The sequence below is a fragment of the Thunnus thynnus genome, chromosome 22, assembly GCF_963924715.1.
Source record: "Thunnus thynnus chromosome 22, fThuThy2.1, whole genome shotgun sequence".
Classification (NCBI taxonomy): domain Eukaryota; kingdom Metazoa; phylum Chordata; class Actinopteri; order Scombriformes; family Scombridae; genus Thunnus; species Thunnus thynnus.
The window spans coordinates 9,932,823-9,958,140 of NC_089538.1; the positions used below are offsets into that span (position 1 = coordinate 9,932,823).

A 25,318-nucleotide genomic window follows, 5' to 3' on the forward strand; every position below is an offset into this window, starting at 1 on the left:
TGACTTTCTTAATGAAGGATTTGGGGATTTTAAAGCTGTACCAATCAATATTTTTATAATAATGTATCAAATGAGTGTGTGTTATGTGAAAGAGTTTCTCTTAGTGACAAATCCACAGAGAATTATAAACTGACTCTGCAGTACCTCTCTGCTCCATGAAGCGTTTTAGCATCTCTCAGCTTATTGTTTTGGTTTTATGACCCACAACTTCACTGTTTTGGATCACTATCACCTCTCTCATCAACCTTGTTTCCAGTCGCAGCAGGCAGCTGTTTTTATCGAAAAAGCCCTGATAAACCCACTGCCCAACATCAAACTGCAGACAAAGTTAGAGGCTAACTGGTTAAAAGTGAAGCATTTAACAGCCGAAGTACCTCATATTTTTCCAAAGGAGTTGGCTGAAACCAAAACAGAGCCGAAAGGTGAGTGAATATTGGACTTACATTCACCAGGTGGCCAGACACAAATTCAAATAAAGGCTTCATGTCTGTTTTAAGTGTAACGTAGATGAATGCTAACACATTCACCATAACAACTTCATAAGGTGACATTAATGTTGTTCACAGCTTGTTCTGCTGCCCCCAAGTGGCCAAAAAACTCAATTATTACTTTAAATCTAACATTGATATAAATGTCACCTGTAAATTTACAGTCTCTTACTTCTCACACTTTTGCAAACACAAAACTTTCAAACAATACTCATAATATTGTAGAGATGGCAATAATGTTAATTAATCTCTTAAAGGAGTTCATTTTAATTATTTGTGTATGGTACTAATAATGGAAAACATTTTGGCAATAGTATGTGTTCCAGCTCAAGGGTACACTGCAGTTTTGATAAATGACATCTCGCACCAATAGTTTATATTAATCGATGCACACAGTACAATGTTGCTATCCTCCATGCTGTAATTTAAAGTGAGGATTCATATGAAGGCCTAGCAGACAGTTTAACACAGCGTTATGTCACAATACAAATGAGCACTGTAAAAAACAGACTATGGTATCATAAATCTGCAGTCAGGGAGTTATATTGGTTCACCAGGTAACATATGTGATTGGGATGCCGACATCTTCCTTTACTAATGTTTCACTGAGAAGGCTGTTGTGGTAATTCTGTGATAAAATGGACTTCATCCCAGAGACTTTTCTTTCAGAAGTTTAATTCTTAGTTGTGCGCACAAGGAATGGACCAAAAACAAAGTCAGACACTTTCGTTTATAGTATTTTAGACAATACATCAACTGTAGCCTACCCATTAGGATAGCACGTTAGCTCAAGGCACTATTTGACCTCTCTTTCATCTCTTTCATTCTTTGTATGTCACAACATCCACCATGTAACATACCAGCCTCCTTAGATGCATCTTCCATTGTGGCATAGACATACATGAACCTATTCTCAGAAATATAGCAACCACATGATCATGAGTGCTGTCAGGACACATCTGGACAGGAAATCTGAGATGCCCAGATTCCATCTGCCTACTTTATTCAGGGGTTTCTCTATAGACTGACTGTTTTCTAACCTCTAAAAGCCAATCATGTGAAACTCATACTGTGAAGCAAAAGGACAACACAAACAGTTCACTTCTGCAATGTGGTCTTACAAATGCATCTTCATTACATATATCCAATGTTAATACATTAATATATATTAAATACATAATGTAAAATACATGAGAAATAAAATTTTCATCACAAGGCTCAACCATGTATTTCAGCATACAACTTTAGACACTATTGTCACATGTGCACTTATACATGTAGAGTTATGTAATATATTCTTGTCCAAAATTTAACTCAGCAGGCTTCATCCACATTGTAGATGCTTACTGGCTGTGTTGCTTTGACTGTCAGCTCTATCTGAATGTAATAGCCTGCTTTAATGGATCATACTGCAGCAGAATTATACAACTATGGACTTTGACCCGTTATCAGTGGTAACCATGTTTTCCTACCAGTCATCAGCTTGCGATAGTATATCAATTGTTTGACTGTTCAGTTTTTTTCCAAGTGGCAGTGTTAGGGAACAAAGGGAATGATTACTTATTTCTAGATGGCACGAAGGACTGAAAAATATTCAAACCTGTTTTTTAAGAAGTGCTGCCTAGCTGCATTGCATGCTTATCTAATGTTTGGTTTATTATTTACATTGTCTTCAGTAAATTAAGAATATGTCTCCTTTCGTTTTTATTCCAAGTAACCCCACACCCACTAAACACTCTGACCATTACCTGTTAATATACAGACATATATATGCTGGTTTGTTTATTTATCATAGTCAGTCAAGCAACAATGAGTCAAACCTGTCCATCAACTTGTAAGTACAGGATATAGTGCTAGAAATGGGTGGGGTTAGAGGCACAGAGAGAGACCATAGACTGTATAACATTGGAGATGGTTTCATTTTGTGACAAACAGAGAAAGAAAACTCCTGATAGATGGATACAATTCATACTTACAGCGGTATTGTAAGTACATTTTCCCACATTCCTCTATCCTAAACATTTTCCCACATTCCTCTAAATCTATCTTAAAATGAATTTATTATTAAAAAATGTGGGCACTTGCTAAATACAAGTGCACTAATGTATGTTTGACGTTACTATTATTCATAATTCATTCTTATGGTTACTTTATGTCTTCATAAACACATTTCTACAAACTTTTAATTTAAAAAACAAGATTTCATTCTTTTAATTATTAAAAATTCAAATTATTTATAGACATTTCACAGCTTTGTATACAAGTTGAATTCTGGTTGTCAGCCTAAATGAGGAAGTTAAAAATCTAAACCGTCAGTGAGGGCAAGGTGTGGCACAGTTTGTGTATTTACAAGTTATTTCTAAAAACATCAAATCATTAGCATTAGCAATTCTATGATTTAGGGCTAGTGTTCACTCTGAACTGTATTTTGTGACTACTCAACTTTTTTCAACTTACATTACATTAAATCTAGGACAGTTTTCAAAATGTAGAAGGAAATGATTTTGCATACATGGCTGCACTTGGCTGAGTGAGTCACAGCGTTGGTGACATTGTACTGTACAGTACTGTGCGTAGCCAAGTATATGGTTCTGATATAGGTGCCGAGGTTTTAAGATGTCCACCTCCGTACTAGGGGTTTAACGGTACAAAATATTCAGGGTTTGGTATGTACCTTGGTTTTGGGTTCACATTTCGCTATGATTTTGGTACAGCAGAAAAAAAAAGAAAGGTACAAAATAACATTTTGGTCTTTTATTTAGAAAAATGTAAGTATCCAACAATGGCTCATTGGCTTAAACTATTACTGAAACAGCTTAGTTGCTGCAGTGGAAAAGTAAAACAACCTTTCTGTTTCCTTCATGGAGTCAGGACACCTGCTGATGCCTGTTTTGTGCTGATTTATGGTCTAACTATATGTAAAGTAGTTGATACTAGCGCCACCTCCAACAGTAACATGTTGCTTACACACTGATGATTCAGTATTAATAATCTAATGATGTCAGTCACAGAGACTAAATCACTTTTACTTTCATACTTTTTAACTACATTTTTCTATCTCAGGACTGGTTCTTATGATGTGCTGTATGACTATGTCAGACATCTGTGTTTATTATGACAAGCCTTTTTAACATCTGTAATTACATTTTAGATATCCATAATAGCATTTCTCCTATTCAAAACTGTATTCTTACTAGTAGGTAATTAAAGATATCCACAATAACATTCTTACTAGTAGAAATTGTATTTTAAGATATCTACAACTTTGACTGTACTAGTCAAAAATACATTTAAGATATCTGAAAATCCTTAAAAAGTATAAGTGGTTGTTTTAACATTAAATAGCTGGAGATATCTTGCAGATATCCGTAATTCAATTCTTCCTAGTCAAAAAGAACTTTTCAGATATTCACAATCACATTCTTCCTAGGACAAATTACATCACTTTTGCCATTCATGTGTATTGGGCTTTCAATTTTAGATATCCATAATTGCATTTTTGATGTCTAGAATGAACATTTTGGATATCTGTCCTAAACATGTCCTAAACTCAGAGATGATTTTTGGCTGGACCGCAGCAGGGCCAGCTGAATGCACATAAGCGTGACTGAGCGATGAACTCAGATCAAACTGTCAAACTAAGCAGTGCTGATCAGATATGAATTGAGATTCTGTTACTGATTGCCTCTTTCTTGCCTCAAATGTTTTCAGATACATATTTTAGTGTATTGTTTAGCTGTAAAGTGAGATTGTTAGTAACGCAGCCACCATGCTGAAATCAGCAGAGCAAAAATCAAACACCGCCCAACTGGCAGTCACCCACTATGTTGATTTGTTTGAGCTTTTCAAAACTTGGAAAATTTGAAAACATAAAATAAAATACAAATTATGAACCTTCAAGCTTAAATTCTGATAAAAATATTTTTGGCTGCCTGTTTAAAGTTTAAAATGCCATCAAATGTTTTAACAGTAATATCAGAATTTTGTTTTTTTCACAGTTGCTCTGAAGCATAGGAATTAATATCACGCAGCGATGTTACAGTTACAAGTGGCAGTCCCCCCAAGGGAAACTCATCCTGTGATACAGTGTATATTTAACGACAACCTCAAGAAGCTTAAAACATTATTAAAGGACAACGACATTAATAATGTGTACCCATGCAGAGAGTGGAATGATTATATAACCCCACTGATAGCTGCTGTTGTAAATCACAAGATGGATATTTGTACTTTCCTTCTGCGTCAAGATGCCAACCCAAATAATGTCTCCCAAAATGGCATGACACCTTTGCATTATGTCTCACTATCCAATGCCCCTATCGTGTTTGAGAGGAAACTTCTTGAAGCAAAAGCTGATCCAAATGGATGGGATATCATGCAGCTATTCACACCACTGCAGACCGCCGCCATTAATGACAGGGAGGATGTCTTTGCAGACCTCATCTCTGCTGGCGCACAGGTAACACTGTTACCTGTAACTGATCCTGAACATATGATTCACAATAAGAAAATACGTCAGAAGATTCACAACCTTGCATTAAAAGGAGATAAATTATGCTCAAAAATCACATATTTTTTGGAGATGGAAATTGCTGTGCGTGAGAAAACACCAGAAGAAGTGTTCAAAACCTTTGACAGTTACATGCTGCGTGAGGATCCTCAGAGCCATCTGATCATGATTGAAATACTCTTTAATGTTACTGGGCGAGGTAAAGAAAAATACAGCCAGGGATGTATTAAATGGCTGAAGGACACTGGAAATTTGAATTCCTACATTACAGGTGCAGTCAGTCGCTTTCCAAACATTCCTCAGACAAGTGTAAACAGGGCTATTAATAGTTTACGTGCAGTGTTCTGTACAATGGAAGAGATACCAAATGAGCAAGCACTGGCTATAATCCCCCAACTACTGGAACAGCTTTGCTCAAAGGGGAGACCTGATATATGGGAAGCTGTTCTGCAAGCACTATATGTGATAACACAGAAAACAAAAGGCACAAATGGCTGGGATCCAATCTTTATTGAAAAGTTATGCAAAACTGTTGCTCCTTTTGGAAAGGACCAACACTCCTCTGACGTGAGAGTTTACACATACGGTGTATTTGCAAACTTGCTTTCAGTTGAACATGCTGCTAAACTCTTCTCATCAGTGGGGATAACATCAGTGCCCGAGGGTGTACTTACATCTGCAGATATGAAAATGAACGACAAGCTGAAAGAAGTGCTCAGACGATTGAAAGATCATTTCAGTAAACCAAATTCGGAATATGAAGACTGTACACTGTCACCTGAATCCAGCAAGAAGAAGAAAAAGAAGAAGAAAAAGAGGAAAAAGACAGAAAAGCAAGAAGAGCCAAATGATGAAGTTTGCTCTGCTGCAACTGAACCAACAGGAGTTCCTGTTGTGGAAACAACTTCAAATGTTAAGCCGTTCCACTTCAACTCCACTAATTCAACAACAACAGGCAAATGGCTACAAATCAGCAAGAGGTGGAGAGAAAAACTAGAGAAGCTTTCTAGCACTGATGAAAGTAAAGTCACCAGAATCGGAAGCATTATTTATGTGAATGATGCAGAATTCCGTATTGCAAAGGGAAGTGATGGTACCGAAGTCTTCTTGGGGCTGAGAAGTGATGGCACTGAAGTTGCTATTAAGAGGATGTCTAAATGCAACTATCAAGTGCTGAAGAATGAAGAAGGAATTCTGCGACTTCCAGAGCTAGATCATCCATCTATCGTACGATACATTGATGCTGCAGAGGATGAGAACTTTGGATATCTTGGTCTTCAACTTTGTGAATACACCCTGGAAGAATATATCAGAAATAATGATGGCAGTCTGCTGATAAAGAAACTGGTCTATCAGGTCCTCGACAGTTTAAGGGTGCTTCATTGTAAAAATCCTCAAATTCTCCACCGGGATCTTAAACCACAGAACGTTTTGATTGGTGAGACAACTTTCAAATGTACTGAATGAATTTCGCTATCTGAAATTTAGAAGAAAAGCATACAATATTTGAATTTTGATGATCATTCATAATTTGGTTTCCTTAGTTTGTTTATGTGATTTGCCCTGCAGATGTTAACGGGAGGGCAAGACTAGCTGACTTTGGCATAAGTAGACGGTTACCTAAAGGCCAAACAACTTTGCGCACTGGCAGTGCAGGAACAAAATGCTGGATGGCCAAGGAGACTTTGGCAGAAGAGGCTGACATACCATACAAGTCAAGCACAGACATACAGGTCAGTTTTTTTCTGCTATACAAATTTATTTGTTGACTTAATGAAAAATATTTCCTTAACACTAACATGTTCTGTTAATTCTTAAGGTGGCAGGGATGCTGATTTATTATATTCTCTCTGGAGGACACCATCCATTCGGCAAATCCTTTGAGTGTGAGTCTAACATTTACTATGGGAGGTACAATTTGGACCATGTTCAAGATGTAGTGGCAAAGGATCTCATCGAGGGAATGATCAATGAGAAACCGAAGAACAGACCTAAAGTGGAGGAAAGCCTGAGTCATCCCTTCTTCTGGACCAGTGAAAAGTGAGGAAGAAATGCTGTTTGATTCCAATTTAAATTCTTATCAACTGATTTTCTATTTTCTATTGGATGGCATTGTCACTTGTTTAGTTGGTCCACAACTTTGATCCAGAGTGAAATATTTCTACATTTCTAAACAAACTACCATAGTCACACTCTTTGGGGACGAAGGAACATGTTACCTAGAGCAACCATGTGGCTCACTGACGTGTTTTTAATAGTTTTTGGACAACAACCAAGCTCTACAGCACAGAGGAACAAGATATATCAGGCACTCAGAACCAAAACCACATGTGGCACTGAAGGGAAAGCCACATTTGTCTGTACCAAATTTTGTGATATCCAGGAGATGTTGGGATATTTCACTGTGTAAGTGAAAACATGGACCTGCTGGTGACACTAGTCAGGTATCAGAATGGAAAAGATGATCATGGAGGTCATTGGAATTCATCCTCCGGCCACCATGAATATCTGTACCAAATTTCATGGCAGCCCTCCCAATATTGTCAAGACATTTCGCTAAATACCAGAAATGTCAAACTTTGGTGGTGCCCGCTAGAGGTAAAGTCAGGGCATCATCAAAGTCAGTAGGATTCATCCGCTAGTGAGTCGGAATCATAATGTCTTCACAAAATTTCCTTCAATCCGTCCATAGTTGTTGAGATACTTCATTCTGGGCCAAAGTGAACATTGCCATCCCTAGAGCCATGCTGCTAGTATGGCTAAAACAAGAGATAAGTTCAAACCTTGCTTTACTTTCACACCTTTGCACACATCCCCACACACCCTCTTCAGTTGCTGACATCTCCTTATCCAACATTTTCTTTTCTCTTGGTTATTTTCGCTTCGTCAGTCAAGCTTTCCAATCTAGCAGTTTACTATGATAATGGTGGCAGATTTATAACTCAAAACTATACATTTTGTAAAATTTGGTTCTTTGATTTTACACATCAGTAAACAAAAGGAACCTTTTTGTTTCTAGCCAATGACTGTCAATGTTGGTGGCTGAAATGGCCACTGTCTCTGTCAGATTTTATCAGGTGTACCTAGCCAGCTAAATAAAACTAACTTTGTGAGTTGGCTGAATGTTTCAAGCTGACTCATTTTAAAATGAGAACCATGTACAAGGGTATTACATTTGCATTTGATGGCCATATTTTGTTCAACACATAATGCTAACATTATGACTGAGGTTTAATCTACATGTTGCAGGCAAAGAGTCACTATCCTCATCAGTTGACTAACATAACCCTGTTTGGATGCTAATGTTAGATGTTGGTTTTTATTTGTATTTGTATTTTTAAACAGTCTGTTCCACTTTTACAGTTTAAATAAATAATTAATAATAATAACTATGGAGGGATTTAGTGAATGGTTAATTTCCATCTCTAACGCCATATTTAATCAGTAGTATTTAAGAACATTTTTAGGTTGTGTTCTGTTTGTAATTTTTGTAGCCTAAAGTACAACTTTTTTTCAGGAGAGTAGAATACCTAAGAAGGATTGGTAACAGGGAGGAGGTGGCAAACTGTCGAAATGCTGACCAGGAAATGATTTGTTCCATGGAAAAATGTGCTGGGGATGGATCCTTCAAACTGTGGAAAAATAAGGTGACTCCAACGTAACAACTTTAACTTCTAAATTCCTTAATTCAGCTTCATGACTAATTATTTTGGTGCTGCAGTTTCCACCAGAGTTGGTCCAGAAGATGGATGGCAAGAACAAAGCCTACCCTGAAAATACGATGGGACTACTGCGCTTCATACGCAACCTCCATGAGCACTAGTAAGTGAAATTCAAATGTTGTTTGGTGAAAATGAATTTAAAAAATGATACAGGCCCTTCAATGCCACAGAAGAGGTATCCTGGTGGCCTAGAGGTTTAGATAGACTCACAGGTCAGTGTCTAAACGCTTCGCTCATAGACCCTGAGGATAATCTCCCAGGTTTTATTGTTAAAACTGGGAGGAAACAATTAGAGAGTTTAAAAAAAACCCTGCATTGCAGAACCAATCCAAAGTCTAACTACAATGTCACTTTTTTGATTCTTTACAGTACCAGTCAAGTTTGGACACTTTCTCATGAGAAAGTGTCCAAACTTGACTGGTACTGTAAATATTTACTACACATTTTTCTCTACAATACCATTTGGCACTTAAATAACATAAATTTGACCCCAAATTAATTTCACTTTCAGCTACGAGAGCCAAATGCCGGAAACTGAGGAAGTAATCTCTGATGCAGCATCATTACTATTATTATTAATCAGTTTAGTGGTAGATGACAAAAAAATGGCAAAAAAACACAAAGTTATGATTACAAAGCAAAGACAAACACAGCAATCATGTGACCACAGGTGTCCTTCATGAAGTAAAGGACTGTAGTAAGCAGTAGAAGTAAAATGAAACTGTAAAATTGTTGTTCTCCATTTGCAGTGCCAAGGATGCAGCCAAAGTTGACCTGATGAAGATGTTTCCTGATCTATTTGGGTGTGTTTACAAGTTTGCCAAAAGCCAAGGATGGAATTCAGAGACCCCCCTGAAGGAGATGTTTCAAAGAGAAGACATCTCCACCAGTTTTGAAATGCCGTCCACAAACCTTGAGGAGCATCTTGGTGTCCCAGTTCAAGAGTCTCAGCCCAGTGACTTGAAGTAAAGTTGACTTCAAAAAAGATTTCAGACAATTTCAAGAGCCCAGTAAGCAGTCAGAGAAAAATATGAGTAATTCTATTCTAATAGTTATAACATGCAAAGTTTTAGCAACACTGGGAAACACAACAGTTATAAATCATTGTTGCTATACTAGGAATGTTAAGTTCAATAAGCTTTTGCAAATGCATGGGCACAGACAGCGTTGAAAATGTGGGCTGGACAATCTAGCAGGTCTGGAGATCCTCCCCCAGACAATTTTTTACAGAGTAGATGTCATTTCCTGTATTCTGGTGCTTTTTATCTGGTGATTTGATACTCTTATCTAGCTATACTAGCATGAGAAAAATTATGGGTACATTTTGTAATTTCATCCAGAGGAAGCGTTTGGCCCCAGATCACATATTTGAAGATATGAAGAAAAGCTAAAAGTAAGGAAATTGATTCAGTGACTAATTTTGAGCCATCTTTAATAATAACCACTCATTTTTTATTTAAACTTGAGGATCTCTTTATGCTTGCATGCAATTGCAATTTCTGTTTGCAATCAGTGAGTAAAGTGGAGAGGACAACTGTAGTCAAAGTGCCCCTGTGCATTCTCCATTACACTACATTCGTCTTCCAATCATTTCTACTACTATAAAGAATCACCAGAACACCAAGTGGATAGACCCATGCACTGATTTTTGACATGGTGAAAACATGGTAAAAGTGGGGGCCTCTCATACATTAGCTGCCAGGCCCATGTGGATATGAATTGTAAATAGTCAGCATTTCCATAAATTACCGCAAGTAGTCTACTGCAAGACAAAACTCATGTTCTTTATCACAAGTTTGAGGAACTTTTTAAACTATTTCTATTTTGTGAGATTTTATACTTTTAAAAAATACTTTTACTTGTTGTACTATTGTTCTTTTATTTTGATACCTTTATGGGATGGCTGTGGTTTCTAGTTACTTTGCAGTTTAAAGGCTGATGCATCAACAATGTAAGACCCTGAAATTAAAACACATTAAGGATAATTACTTCTACTTTGATACTTAGATTATTTATTTTATTGTAGCAAAAAATAAGCTTTTCAACTGTTTTATTTAATTATTTTATATGATGCAGCAATATATTTTATTTTACTAAAAAGATACATTATCAAAGGAAAAGAAAAGACATTAGAATGGATGTAATAAACTGATGAATATCAATTCCTGTGTAGTTTTCTGTCACAAATAAAATTCGAGTCAAGAAATGTTTGAAATCTATTTCTTTTCTTAGTTTCATGTCCTATGACCTCTCCTCGTGACCTCTCAGACTGTCAGAGGGAACACCATTTCAGAGAGACTGTTGATCAAGAGTGTAACCAATTGTACAACGCAACTGCTTTTTCCTAAAAGTACTGAATATATTCCTGATGGTGCAAAAATTTGAGTGTTTTAAAGCTACAGATTTTGCAGTCTGTTTAATACTCCCTTTGGTAATAGTTTTATACCCCAAACAATACACAGACTTTATCACTAATTTTGTTTTACTCCCATTTGGTGGAACTGAAGGTGTAACAGGTGTGGTTGCTCATCTATGTACCACTTACCTCATGTCCTCATACCTGGTGGTAATAATACTGTAACAGGTTTATTGCATTAGAAAGCAAAATGTTCAGGAACAACACCTTAATGGACAAACATATCTGAATTCTGATACCCATTTAGATACCTTTTTAGTTCAGTGGTCCTATATTTGGGCAAATTTAAAAATATTTCACTTGGTAAATTTCAAGCAATTGGCCCACTTGGCTGGATAGTAAACCCGTGCAGCAGTTCTACCATCCCGTTGTCTTAGTTGTTTTCAGAAATGGATAAAATATGAAGAAATCTTTTGAAAGGAGCTGTTGGTAAGAAAGGACGATTACAAATGGTGAACAGAAAATATATACATTTTTGAGTACAAAACAAAAGTCAGTGATTCAGCAGATAGTTTAAATACAGTACCAGTCAAAAGTTTGGACACACTTTCTCATTCAAAGATATGGGAAGGTGTGTCCAGACTTTTGACTGGTACTGTATGTCTAGTACTAATGTGTCAATCCAATAAAACATTCTAAACAGTGGTTTAAGGAAAAGGTCCAGTGAGGTCTGTGAAGATATTTCCAGTGGAATAATATGTATATAACACATGTATAAATTCATTACATAAAATGAACAAAAACTGAATAAAATATTATATACAAATACACATTTGACACTATTTTACTTCAGATGAACTATAAATGACAGATATAGATAGAATCCCTTTTTTTCATTTAGTGGGAAGGACTTGTGTTTAGGCCACACTTTTCACAAGTTTGAAATGTCAGAGTGCTGACATAATGAAACCTATCTTTTCACTGAAACATGTTACTGCAGGTTGTGAGAGGGAAACCTGACAGAGAGGAGATAAAATGAAACTTATTTATGCAGCCTAACCTCTTACACTGAAACACTTATGAGGTCATTTCAGACACAGATATTTTGGTGTTTCTCTTCAGTAATCTATTTCTGTCATGAATGTCTTTACATTTTTATATTCCATGTAACCGTATACCTATCAAATGTCATTGGAGTGCTGACATAATGAAACCTTTCTTTTCAGGCTATCACTGAAAAAAACTTCTGATGTAGTTCTTTGTGAAATTCAAAATAAATTAACATGTTACTTCAGCTTATGAGAGAGAACCAACAAACTCCAAAGTATTAAGGGGCTTCAATTCATCAAGTAAATTGTATTGCAAATAAAAAATTGAATAAGCTATACAACACGAAGATTCTTTTATGTGTCAAGGAAATTGCTGGAGCTGTTTAACCCAAAGTGAAGAACTTTTCAGAAGAAATAAGGTGAATAAGGTTATTCTTCACACATTATACCTCTATAGGTGATTGAAATATAAACAAGACACTATGCTGATTAAAGTTAACTGAAGTTTTATAGTCTGTAAACAGGTTACTTGCTATCCATTCCAATAGGAGACCATTCTGACCGTCTGCACAAAGCACAGCATATCTCCACCCAACCACAGTTACCATAGGAGACAGCCATCCTTATCAAGACAGCTGCATATCCCAGCCAATCTCAGTAGACAGAGAGAGAGACAGGTCATGACCTACTGCTCTAAGGACAGAAAATTACCAGATAATGACCCATGGAACACAAATATTTCCCACAATGTGTATTTTGTAAAGCCAATTGAATGTTACTCTAGCTACACAAAACATACAAGTGATGGTCATATACAGTGCAGTAATATTAAACTAATCTCTCAGTGGAGGCCATGGTAATTATTTGTCCCATCCCTCTAATCCTTGTCAGAGAACAATAAATAAAAAATTTGTTGGCAGAATGATGTGTACCTGCTCAAAAGTACACTGGGTTTCTTCTTCTTCAGTTCTGGGAAGTGACACACCCCACCATAATAACCATTTCTCAATGCACATAGTATGATATTATTATCCACAGTGCCACAGCACATACATTAAGTAAGTATAAAGTGAGGATTCATATGGGGACTCAGGGTGAGTGAGGGTAAACAGGCACCTGCTTTACTGATGTTTCACTGGCTAAATATTACTGAAGGCTTAACAGTGTATTTTAGTAAAAAAAACAAAAAAAAAGAAAAACACCTCTTCTTTGTAAGACAACAAATATACCCTTCCAACTTAACATTTTATCATTTCTACATTGTATGTACTTAGTTTGGCTGTGACGGTTTTGATGGTCCCATTTTAATGGGTCATGACAGCAGAATTATACAAAGGTGGGCTAAACCATTGTCAGTGGTTAACCTGACAGGGAGGAGATAAAATGAAACTTATTTATGCAGCCTAACCTGTTACACTGAAACAATTATCAACAAAATATAATAAAATATAAGACATTATTTTACTTCAGATGAACTATAAATGACAGATGTAGATTGAAACCCTTTTTTTCATTTGGTGGGAAGGACCTGTGTTTAGGCCACACTATTCACAAGTTTGAAATTTCGTTGGAGTGCTGACATAATGAAACCTATCTTTTCACTGAAACATGTTACTGCAGCTTGTGAGAGGGAAACCTGACAGGGAGGAAATAAAATGAAACTTATTTATGCAGCCTAACCTGTTACACTGAAATAGTGATGAGGCCTGTCATTCAGACACAGATATTTTGGTGTTTCTCTTCAGTAGTCTATTTCTGTCATGAATGTCTTTACAGTTTTATATTCCATGTAACTGTACACCCATCAAAACACTTAATATACACATAAATGGTCCCCATTTTTACCAATATGACAATATGCAGTGTGTAGCCTTTTTGACAGAATGTACTGTAAATGCTGTACCCTGCATTATATGTTGGTGTCATTGTACTTTGCTTATATTTCAGGCAAACCAATAACAAGTCCAAACATGTCAGGTGACTTGAAAGCACAGAATATTTGAATGTAAATGTAAAGGGAGGAGCAATAAACAGGAAGACAGAGTAGAGAGATACTGATCGACAGAGAGAGAGAGAGAGAGAGAGAGAGAGAGAGAGAGAGAGAGAGAGAGAGAGAGCAGAGTGAGAGAGACCATTGAGCTCAAAGTGGCTTCCAACTTTTTGTCACTAACATGGATCCTGCATACTCTTTTTTAATACCCAAAGAAGACATACTTCAAAGTTAAGTAAGTAATATAATTTTTACATTCCACCAAGTCTAATTACTTAGGACAGCATCTATTTACTTAGATCATATTTTACGATCTGATCCATGTGTTCTAAACTTAAGAAAGTTGAGTTTCAGTTGCTGTCCTGTATGAGGAACTTCACTGGGCATTAATAGCAAGATGTAGCAACATGTACTTAAACATTTGCTCAAATAATCCAAAATGAACACTTATTAGTTATCGTGGTGAAGAAAAAATAGTGGTATGTAAAGTATGTGGCCACCACCTGAAGGTAAGATGGCGCCATCCAACTGACTGCATAGGGGATTAGCACCTCAGTTTATATGTTGATATTGAACTTGACTGGATTAAGATTTGGTTACATCAGCGTAAGTCAACATTTTAATTGATTTTCTTGTGTCCACGAGTCTCTGGACAAAAATGAATGTTATACTCACTAAGTATTTTGGATATGGCAAAGATGTTTGTATCACCCCACTCTTAAAACCCAGATGCCTTGGCATGTTACATCAATCAAGCAGCAATAAGTTCACCTTCTGGGAATGAAATGATTTTGGATACATGCCTGTACTTGGCTGAGTGAGTCACAGCCCTGGTGAAAAATACCACCTCTACGTGTACTGTATGTAGCCAAGTAGATGGTTTCTGATTTAGGTGCCCAGGTTTTAAGATATTCACCTCTGTACCTGCCTAAATACAATGGTGGTAAATGGAATTTTGCACTTCTCAAAACTTTGAAAAATTGAAAAAAGAAAAAAAAAAAAACACATTAAGCTTAAATTCTTATAACATATTTTTGGCTGCTTGTTTAAAGTTTAAAATGCCACCAAATGTTGTAACAGTAATATAATAATTTTGTTTTTTTCACAGTTACTCTGGAGCAAAGAAATGAGTATCATCACACAGTATCATGTGACAGTTGCCCCCATCACAGAAACACATCCTGTGATACATTGTATAATTAACAACAACCATGAGACTCTCAAGAAATTACTTAAGGACAAAAACATAAATGAACGTTACCCATGCAGAGAATGGAACGATTATATAACCCCACTGATAGCTGCTGTTGTAAATCACAAGGAGGATATTTGTACTTTCCTTCTGCATCAGGGTGCCAACCCAAATATTGTCTCCCAAAGTGGCTTGACACCTTTGCATTATGTCTCACTATCCAATGCCCCTATCGTGTTTGAGAGGAAACTGCTTGCCGCAAAAGCTGATCCAAATGGATGGGATATCATGCAGCTATTGCGATTCACACCACTGCAGACCGCCGCCATTTATGACAGGGAGGATGTCTTTGCAGACCTCATCTCTGCTGGTGCACAGGTAACACTGTTACCTGTAACTGATCCTGAACATATGATTCACAATAAGAAAATACGTCAGAAGATTCACAACCTTGCATCAAAAGGACATCAATTATGCTGCAAAATCACATATTTTTTGGAGATGGAAATTGCTGTGCGTGAGAAAACACCAGAAGAAGTGTTCAAAACCTTTGACAGTTACATGCTGCGTGAGAATCCTCAGAACCATCTGAACATGATTGAAATACTCTTTAATGTTACTGGGCGAGGTAAAGAAAAATACAGCCAGGGAAGTATTAAATGGCTGAAGGACACTGGAAATCTGAATTCATACATTACAGGTGCAGTCAGTCGCTTTCCAAACATTCCTCAGACAAGTGTAAACAGGGCTATTAATAGTTTACGTGCAGTGTTCTGTACAATGGAAGAGATACCAAATGAGCTAGCACTGGCTATAATCCCCCAACTACTGGAACAGCTTTGCTCAAAGGGGAGACCTGATATATGGGAAGCTGTTCTGCAAGCACTATATGTGATAACACAGAAAACAAAAGGCACAAATGGCTGGGATCCAATCTTTATTGAAAAGTTATGCAAAACTGTTGCTCCTTTTGGAAAGGACCAACACTCCTCTGACATGAGAGTTTACACATACAGTGTATTTGCAAACTTGCTCTCAGTTGAACATGCTCCTAAACTCTTTACATCAGTGGGGATAACATCAGTGCCCGAGGGTGTACTTACATCTGCATATATGAAAATGAACGACAAGCTGAAAGAAGTGCTCAGACGATTGAAAGATCATTTCAGTAAACCAAATTCGGAATATGAAGACTGTACACTGTTACCTGAATCCAGCAAGAAGAAGAAAAAGAAGGAGAAAAAGAAGAAAAAGACAGAAAAGAAAGAAGAGCCAAGTGATGAAGTTTGCTCTGCTGCAACTGAAACAACAGGAGTTCCTGTTGTGGAAACAACTTCAAATGTTAAGCCGTTCCACTTCAACTCCACTAATTCATCAACAACACGCAAATGGCTACAAATCAGCAAGAGGTGGAGAGAAAAACTAGAGAAGCTTTCTAGCACTGATAAAAGTAAAGTCACCAGAATCGGAAGCATTATTTATGTGAATGATGCAGAATTCCGTATTGCAAAGGGAAGTGATGGTACCGAAGTCTTCTTGGGGCTGAGAAATGATGGCACTGAAGTTGCTATTAAGAGAATGTCTAAATGCAACTATCAAGTGCTGAAGAATGAAGAAGGAATTCTGCGACTTCCAGAGCTAGATCATCCATCTATCGTACGATACATTGATGCTGCAGAGGATGAGAACTTTGGATATCTTGGTCTTCAACTTTGTGAATACACCCTGGAAGAATATATCAGAAATAATGATGGCAGTCTGCCGATAAAGAAACTGGTCTATCAAGTCCTCGACAGTTTAAGGGTGCTTCATTGTAAAAATCCTCAAATTCTCCACCGGGATCTTAAACCACAGAACATTTTGATTGGTGAGACAACTTTCAAATGTACTGAATGAATTTCACTATCTGAAATATAGAGAAAAAAAGCATACAATATTTGAATTTATGATGATCATTCATAATTTGGTTTCCTTAGTTTGTTTATGTGATTTGCCCTGCAGATGTTAACGGGAGGGCAAGACTAGCTGACTTTGGCATAAGTAGACGGTTACCTAAAGGCCAAACAACTTTGCGCACTGGCAGTGCAGGAACAAAATGCTGGATGGCCAAGGAGACTTTGGCAGAAGAGGCTGACATACCATACAAGTCAAGCACAGACATACAGGTCAGTTTTTTTCTGCTATACAAATTTATTTGTTGACTTAATGAAAAATATTTCCTTAACACTAACATGTTCTGTTAATTCTTAAGGTGGCAGGGATGCTGATTTATTATATTCTCTCTGGAGGATCCCATCCATTCGGCAAATCCTTTGAGTGTGAGTCTAACATTTACTATGGGAGGTACAATTTGGACCATGTTCAAGATGTGGTGGCAAAGGATCTCATCGAGGGAATGATCAATGAGAAACCGAAGAACAGACCTAAAGTGGAGGAAAGCCTGATTCATCCCTTCTTCTGGACCAGTGAAAAGTGAGGAAGAAATGCTGTTTGATTCCAATTTAAATTCTTATCAACTGATTTTCTATTTTCTATTGGATGGCATTGTCACTTGTTTAGTTGGTCCACAACTTTGATCCAGAGTGAAATATTTCTACATTTCTAAACAAACTACCATAGTGACACTCTTTGGGGACGAAGGAACATGTTACCTAGAGCAACCATGTGGCTCACTGACGTGTTTTTAATAGTTTTTGGACAACAACCAAGCTCTACAGCACAGAGGAACAAGATATATCAGGCACTCAGAACCAAAACCACATGTGGCACTGAAGGGAAAGCCACATTTGTCTGTACCAAATTTTGTGATATCCAGGAGATGTTGGGATATTTCACTGTGTAAGTGAAAACATGGACCTGCTGGTGACACTAGTCAGGTATCAGAATGGAAAAGATGATCACGGAGGTCATTGGAATTCATCCTCCGGCCACCATGAATATCTGTACCAAATTTCATGGCAGCCCTCCCAATATTGTCAAGACATTTCGCTAAATACCAGAAATGTCAAACTTTGGTGGTGCCCACTAGAGGTAAAGTCAGGGCATCATCAAAGTCAGTAGGATTCATCCGCTAGTGAGTCGGAATCATAATGTCTTCACAAAATTTCCTTCAATCCGTCCATAGTTGTTGAGATATTTAATTCTAGGCCGCAGTGAACATTGCCATCCCTAGAGCCATGCTGCTAGTATGGCTAAAATAAGAGATAAGTTCAAACCTTGCTTTACTTTCACACCTTCGCACACATCCCCACACACCCTCTTCAGTTGCTGACATCTCCTTATCCAACATTTTCCTTTCTCTTGGTTATTTTCGCTTCGTCAGTCAAGCTTTCCAATCTAGCAGTTTACTATGATAACGGTGGCAGATTTATAACTCAAAACTATACATTTTTTAAAATTTGGTTCTTTAATTTTACACATTAGTAAACAAAAGGAACCTTTTTGTTTCTAGCCAATGACTGTCAATGTTGGTGGCTGAAATGGTCACTGTCAGATTTTATCAGGTGTACCTAGCCAGCTAAATAAAACTAACTTTGTGAGTTGGCTGAATGTTTCAAGCTGACTCATTTTAAAATGAGAACCATGTACATGGGTATTACATTTGCATTTGATGGCCATATTTTGTTCAACACATGATGCTAACATTATGACTGAGGTTTAATCTACATGTTGCAGGCAAAGAGTCACCATCCTCATCAGTTGACTAACATAACCCTTTTTGGATGCTAATGTTAGATATTGGTTTTTATTTGTATTTGTATTTTTAAACAGTCTGTTCCACTTTTACAGTTTAAATAAATAATTAATAATAATAACTATGGAGGGATTTAGTGAATGGTTAATTTCCATCTCTAACGCCATATTTAATCAGTAATATTTAAGAACATTTTTAGGTTGTGTTCTGTTTGTAATTTTTGTAGCCTAAAGTACAACTTTTTTTCAGGAGAGTAGAATACCTAAGAAGGATTGGTAACAGGGAGGAGGTGGCAAACCGTCGAAATGCTGACCAGGAAATGATTTGTTCCATGGAAAAATGTGCTGGGGATGGATCCTTCAAACTGTGGAAAAATAAGGTGACTCCAACATAACAACTTTAACTTCTAAATTCCTTAATTCAGCTTCATTACTAATTAGTTTGGTGCTGCAGTTTCCACCAGAGTTGGTCCAGAAGATGGATGGCAAGAACAAAGCCTACCCTGAAAATACGATGGGACTACTGCGCTTCATACGCAACCTCCATGAGCACTAGTAAGTCAAATTCAAATGTTGTTTGGTGAAAATGAATTTAAAAAATGATACAGGCCCTTCAATGCCACAGAAGAGGTATCCTGGTGGCCTAGAGGTTTAGATAGACTCACAGGTCAGTGTCTAAATTCTTCGCTCATAGACCCTGAGGATAATCTCCCAGGTTTTATTGTTAAAACTGGGGGGACACAATTAGAGAGTTAAAAAAAAAAACCCTGCATTGCAGAACCAATCCAAAGTCTAACTACAATGTCACTTTTTTGATTCTTTTAAGAATAAGGTTCCACTGCTTGCTGATAATATGTGGCTATAACCTCCCTGAAATTCAAATTAAACAATACCATTTGGCACTTAAATAACATAAATTAATTTCACTTTCAGCTACGAGAGCCAAATGCTGGAAACTGAGGAAGTAATCTCTGATGCAGCATCATTACTATTATTATTAATCAGTTTAGTGGTAGATGACAAAAAATGGCAAAAAAACACAAAGTTATGATTACAAAGCAAAGACAAACACAGTAATCATGTGACCACAGGTGTCCTTCATGAAGTAAAGGACTGTCCAAAAATTGTAAAATGAAACTGTAAAATTGTTGTTCTCCATTTGCAGTGCCAAGGATGCAGCCAAAGTTGACCTGATGAAGATGTTTCCTGATCTATTTGGGTGTGTTTACAAGTTTGCCAAAAGCCAAGGATGGAATTCAGAGACCCCCCTGAAGGAGATGTTTCAAAGAGAAGACATCTCCACCAGTTTTGAAATGCCGTCCACAAACCTTGAGGAGCATCTTGGTGTCCCAGTTCAAGAGTCTCAGCCCAGTGACTTGAAGTAAAGTTGACTTCAAAAAAGATTTCAGACAATTTCAAGAGCCCAATAAGCAGTCAGAGAAAAATATGAGTAATTCTATTCTAATAGTTATAACATGCAAAGTTTTAGCAACACTGGGAAACACAACAGTTATAAATCATTGTTGCTATACTAGGAATGTTAAGTTCAATAAGCTTTTGCAAATGCATGGGCACAGACAGCGTTGAAAATGTGGGCTGGACAATCTAGCAGGTCTGGAGATCCTCCCCCAGACAATTTTTTACAGAGTAGATGTCATTTCCTGTATTCTGGTGCTTTTTATCTGGTGATTTGATACTCTTATCTAGCTATACTAGCATGAGAAAAATTATGGGTACATTTTGTAATTTCATCCAGAGGAAGCGTTTGGCCCCAGATCACATATTTGAAGATATGAAGAAAAGCTAAAAGTAAGGAAATTGATTCAGTGACTAATTTTGAGCCATCTTTAATAATAACCACTCATTTTTTATTTAAACTTGAGGATCTCTTTATGCTTGCATGCAATTGCAATTTCTGTTTGCAATCAGTGAGTAAAGTGGAGAGGACAACTGTAGTCAAAGTGCCCCTGTGCATTCTCCATTACACTACATTCGTCTTCCAATCATTTCTACTACTATAAAGAATCACCAGAACACCAAGTGGATAGACCCATGCACTGATTTTTGACATGGTGAAAACATGGTAAAAGTGGGGGCCTCTCATACATTAGCTGCCAGGCCCATGTGGATATGAATTGTAAATAGTCAGCATTTCCATAAATTACCGCAAGTAGTCTACTGCAAGACAAAACTCATGTTCTTTATCACAAGTTTGAGGAACTTTTTAAACTATTTCTATTTTGTGAGATTTTATACTTTTAAAAAATACTTTTACTTGTTGTACTATTGTTCTTTTATTTTGATACCTTTATGGGATGGCTGTGGTTTCTAGTTACTTTGCAGTTTAAAGGCTGATGCATCAACAATGTAAGACCCTGAAATTAAAACACATTAAGGATAATTACTTCTACTTTGATACTTAGATTATTTATTTTATTGTAGCAAAAAATAAGCTTTTCAACTGTTTTATTTAATTATTTTATATGATGCAGCAATATATTTTATTTTACTAAAAAGATACATTATCAAAGGAAAAGAAAAGACATTAGAATGGATGTAATAAACTGATGAATATCAATTCCTATGTAGTTTTCTGTCACAAATAAAATTCCAGTCAAGAAATGTTTGAAATCTATTTCTTTTCTTAGTTTCATGTCCTATGACCTCTCCTCGTGACCTCTCAGACTGTCAGAGGGAACACCATTTCACAGAGACTGTTGATCAAGAGTGTAACCAATTGCACAACGCAACTGCTTTGTCCTAAAAGTACTGAATATATTCCTGATGGTGCAAAAATTTGAGTGTTTTAAAGCTACAGATTTTGCAGTCTGTTTAATACTCCCTTTGGTAATAGTTTTATACCCCAAACAATACACAGACTTTATCACTAATTTTGTTTTACTCCCATTTGGTGGAACTGAAGGTGTAACAGGTGTGGTTGCTCATCTATGTACCACTTACCTCATGTCCTCATACCTGGTGGTAATAATACTGTAACAGGTTTATTGCATTAGAAAGCAAAATGTTCAGGAACAACACCTTAATGGACAAACATATCTGAATTCTGATACCCATTTAGATACCTTTTTAGTTCAGTGGTCCTATATTTGGGCAAATTTAAAAATATTTCACTTGGTAAATTTCAAGCAATTGGCCCACTTGGCTGGATAGTAAACCAGTGCAGCAGTTCTACCATCCCGTTGTCTTAGTTGTTTTCAGAAATGGATAAAATATGAAGAAATCTTTTGAAAGGAGCTGTTGGTAAGAAAGGACGATTACAAATGGTGAACAGAAAATATATACATTTTTGAGTACAAAACAAAAGTCAGTGATTCAGCAGATAGTTTAAATACAGTACCAGTCAAAAGTTTGGACACACTTTCTCATTCAAAGATATGGGAAGGTGTGTCCAGACTTTTGACTGGTACTGTATGTCTAGTACTAATGTGTCAATCCAATAAAACATTCTAAACAGTGGTTTAAGGAAAAGGTCCAGTGAGGTCTGTGAAGATATTTCCAGTGGAATAATATGTATATAACACATGTATAAATTCATTACATAAAATGAACAAAAACTGAATAAAATATTATATACAAATACACATTTGACACTATTTTACTTCAGATGAACTATAAATGACAGATATAGATAGAATCCCTTTTTTTCATTTAGTGGGAAGGACTTGTGTTTAGGCCACACTTTTCACAAGTTTGAAATGTCAGAGTGCTGACATAATGAAACCTATCTTTTCACTGAAACATGTTACTGCAGGTTGTGAGAGGGAAACCTGACAGAGAGGAGATAAAATGAAACTTATTTATGCAGCCTAACCTCTTACACTGAAACACTTATGAGGTCATTTCAGACACAGATATTTTGGTGTTTCTCTTCAGTAATCTATTTCTGTCATGAATGTCTTTACATTTTTATATTCCATGTAACCGTATACCTATCAAATGTCATTGGAGTGCTGACATAATGAAACCTTTCTTTTCAGGCTATCACTGAAAAAAACTTCTGATGTAGTTCTTTGTGAAATTCAAAATAAAATAACATGTTACTTCAGCTTATGAGAGAGAACCAACAAACTCCAAAGTATTAAGGGGCTTCAATTCATCAAGTAAATTGTATTGCAAATAAAAAATTGAATAAGCTATACAACACGAAGATTCTTTTATGTGTCAAGGAAATTGCTGGAGCTGTTTAACCCAAAGTGAAGAACTTTTCAGAAGAAATAAGGTGAATAAGGTTATTCTTCACACATTATACCTCTATAGGTGATTGAAATATAAACAAGACACTATGCTGATTAAAGTTAACTGAAGTTTTATAGTCTGTAAACAGGTTACTTGCTATCCATTCCAATAGGAGACCATTCTGACCGTCTGCACAAAGCACAGCATATCTCCACCCAACCACAGTTACCATAGGAGACAGCCATCCTTATCAAGACAGCTGCATATCCCAGCCAATCTCAGTAGACAGAGAGAGAGACAGGTCATGACCTACTGCTCTAAGGACAGAAAATTACCAGATAATGACCCATGGAACACAAATATTTCCCACAATGTGTATTTTGTAAAGCCAATTGAATGTTACTCTAGCTACACAAAACATACAAGTGATGGTCATATACAGTGCAGTAATATTAAACTAATCTCTCAGTGGAGGCCATGGTAATTATTTGTCCCATCCCTCTAATCCTTGTCAGAGAACAATAAACAAAAACTTGTTGGCAGAATGATGTGTACCTGCTCAAAAGTACACTGGGGTTTCTTCCTCTTCAGTTCTGGGAAGTGACATGCCCCACCATAATAACCATTTCTCAATGCACATAATATGATGTTATTATCCACAGTGCCACAGCACATACATTAAGTAAGTATAAAGTGAGGATTCATATGGGGACTCAGGGTGAGTGAGGGTAAACAGGCACCTGCTTTACTGATGTTTCACTGGTTAAATATTACCGAAGGCTTAACAGTGTATTTTAGTAAAAAAAAAAAAAAAAAAACACCTATTTTTGCCCAGTCACATTTTACCACAATAATAAGCAATACTACACATTAACAGTAAGATACTCTTAAAAATGTACTTCAACATTAGTTACACAGTGAATCTTTGTCCTCCCATTTCAATGTGTCATGACAGCAGAATTATACAAAGGTGGACTAAACCATTGTCAGTGGCTAACCTGACAGGGAGGAGATAAAATGAAACTTATTTATGCAGCCTAACCTGTTACACTGAAACAATTATCAACAAAATATAATAAAATATAAGACATTATTTTACTTCAGATGAACTATAAATGACAGATGTAGATAGAAACCCTTTTTTTCATTTGGTGGGAAGGACCTGTGTTTAGGCCACACTATTCACAAGTTTGAAATGTCGTTGGAGTGCTGACATAATGAATCTTTTCACTGAAACATGTTACTGCAGTTTGTGAGAGGGAAACCTGACAGGGAGGAGATAAAATGAAACTTATTTATGCAGCCTAACCTCTTACACTGAAACAGTGATGAAGCCTGTCATTCAGACACAGATATTTTGGTGTTTCTCTTCTGTAATCTATTCCTGTCATGAATGTCTTTACATTTTTATATTCCATGTAACTGTACACCCATCAAAACACTTAATATACACATAAATGGTCCCCATTTTACCAATATGACAATATGCAGTGTGTAGCCTTTTTGACAGAATGTACTGTAAATGCTGTACCCTGCATTATATGTTGGTGTCATTGTACTTTGCTTATATTTCAGGCAATAATATTTGAATGTAAATGTAAAGGGAGGAGCAATAAACAGGAAGAGAGAGTAGAAAGATACTGATCGACAGAGTCGCCATTTTCCAAAGGTGAGAGTAAGTAACAGTAACAGTAAATTACAAGTAGTAGTCTATGCTACAAAACTCATGTACTTTAGTACAATTTTGAGGGACTTATTTAAACTTGTGTATTTTTATTTTATGAGATTTTATTCTTTTTAAAAATTTATGGGGGTGGCTTTCATATCCAGTTACTTTGCAGTTTAAAGGCTGATGCATCAACAATGTAAAACCCTGAAATTAAAACACATTGAGGATGATTACTTCTACTTTTGATACTTTGATTAGATTTTACTGCTGATATGGATTTTTTATTGTAGTAAAATGTAAGCTTTTTAACTGTGTTATTTGGTTATTTTATATGATGCAGTAATATATTTTCTTCCACTAAAAGATACATAATCAAAGGGAAAAGAAAAGACATTAGAATGGATGTAATGAACTGATGAATATCAATTCCTGTGTAGTTTTCTGTCACAAAT

At 36.5% G+C, this 25,318-nt stretch overlaps 2 protein-coding genes across 5 annotated transcripts in view; both read left to right on the top strand.

Annotated features, from left to right (window-relative positions):
* The first annotated feature begins 4,312 nt into the window (after positions 1 to 4,312).
* LOC137174673 (probable serine/threonine-protein kinase irlB) lies at positions 4,313 to 11,013 on the top strand. Of its 2 annotated transcripts, XM_067580104.1 has the most exons (6): positions 4,379 to 6,436; positions 6,568 to 6,731; positions 6,818 to 7,038; positions 8,516 to 8,645; positions 8,720 to 8,820; positions 9,470 to 11,013. In XM_067580104.1, exons 1-6 carry the CDS (start codon positions 4,522 to 4,524, stop codon positions 9,687 to 9,689), a joined length of 2,751 nt encoding a protein of 916 aa, XP_067436205.1. In that variant the 5' UTR covers positions 4,379 to 4,521; the 3' UTR covers positions 9,690 to 11,013. The 2 variants fall into 2 exon arrangements, with proteins under 2 accessions (XP_067436206.1, XP_067436205.1); XM_067580105.1 differs by lacking the exons at positions 8,516 to 8,645; positions 8,720 to 8,820; positions 9,470 to 11,013 and adding an exon at positions 7,691 to 8,493 and having other exon boundaries at positions 4,313 to 6,436.
* A 3,230-nt stretch (positions 11,014 to 14,243) lies between these two features.
* Positions 14,244 to 25,318, top strand: part of LOC137174108 (serine/threonine-protein kinase/endoribonuclease ire-1-like) — a 28,644-nt gene continuing 17,569 nt past the window's right edge. The window contains exons 1-6 of one of the 3 annotated variants that reach the window (XM_067579171.1): positions 15,185 to 17,174; positions 17,309 to 17,472; positions 17,559 to 17,779; positions 19,251 to 19,380; positions 19,455 to 19,555; positions 20,166 to 21,564. In XM_067579171.1, coding sequence (XP_067435272.1) covers positions 15,242 to 17,174; positions 17,309 to 17,472; positions 17,559 to 17,779; positions 19,251 to 19,380; positions 19,455 to 19,555; positions 20,166 to 20,385 — 2,769 coding nt within the window. In that variant the 5' untranslated portion in view covers positions 15,185 to 15,241 and the 3' untranslated portion in view covers positions 20,386 to 21,564. Of the gene's footprint in view, positions 14,351 to 15,184; positions 17,175 to 17,308; positions 17,473 to 17,558; positions 17,780 to 19,250; positions 19,381 to 19,454; positions 19,556 to 20,165; positions 21,565 to 25,318 lie in introns of those variants that run through there. The other 2 variants (XM_067579170.1, XM_067579173.1) reach the window with 2 other exon arrangements.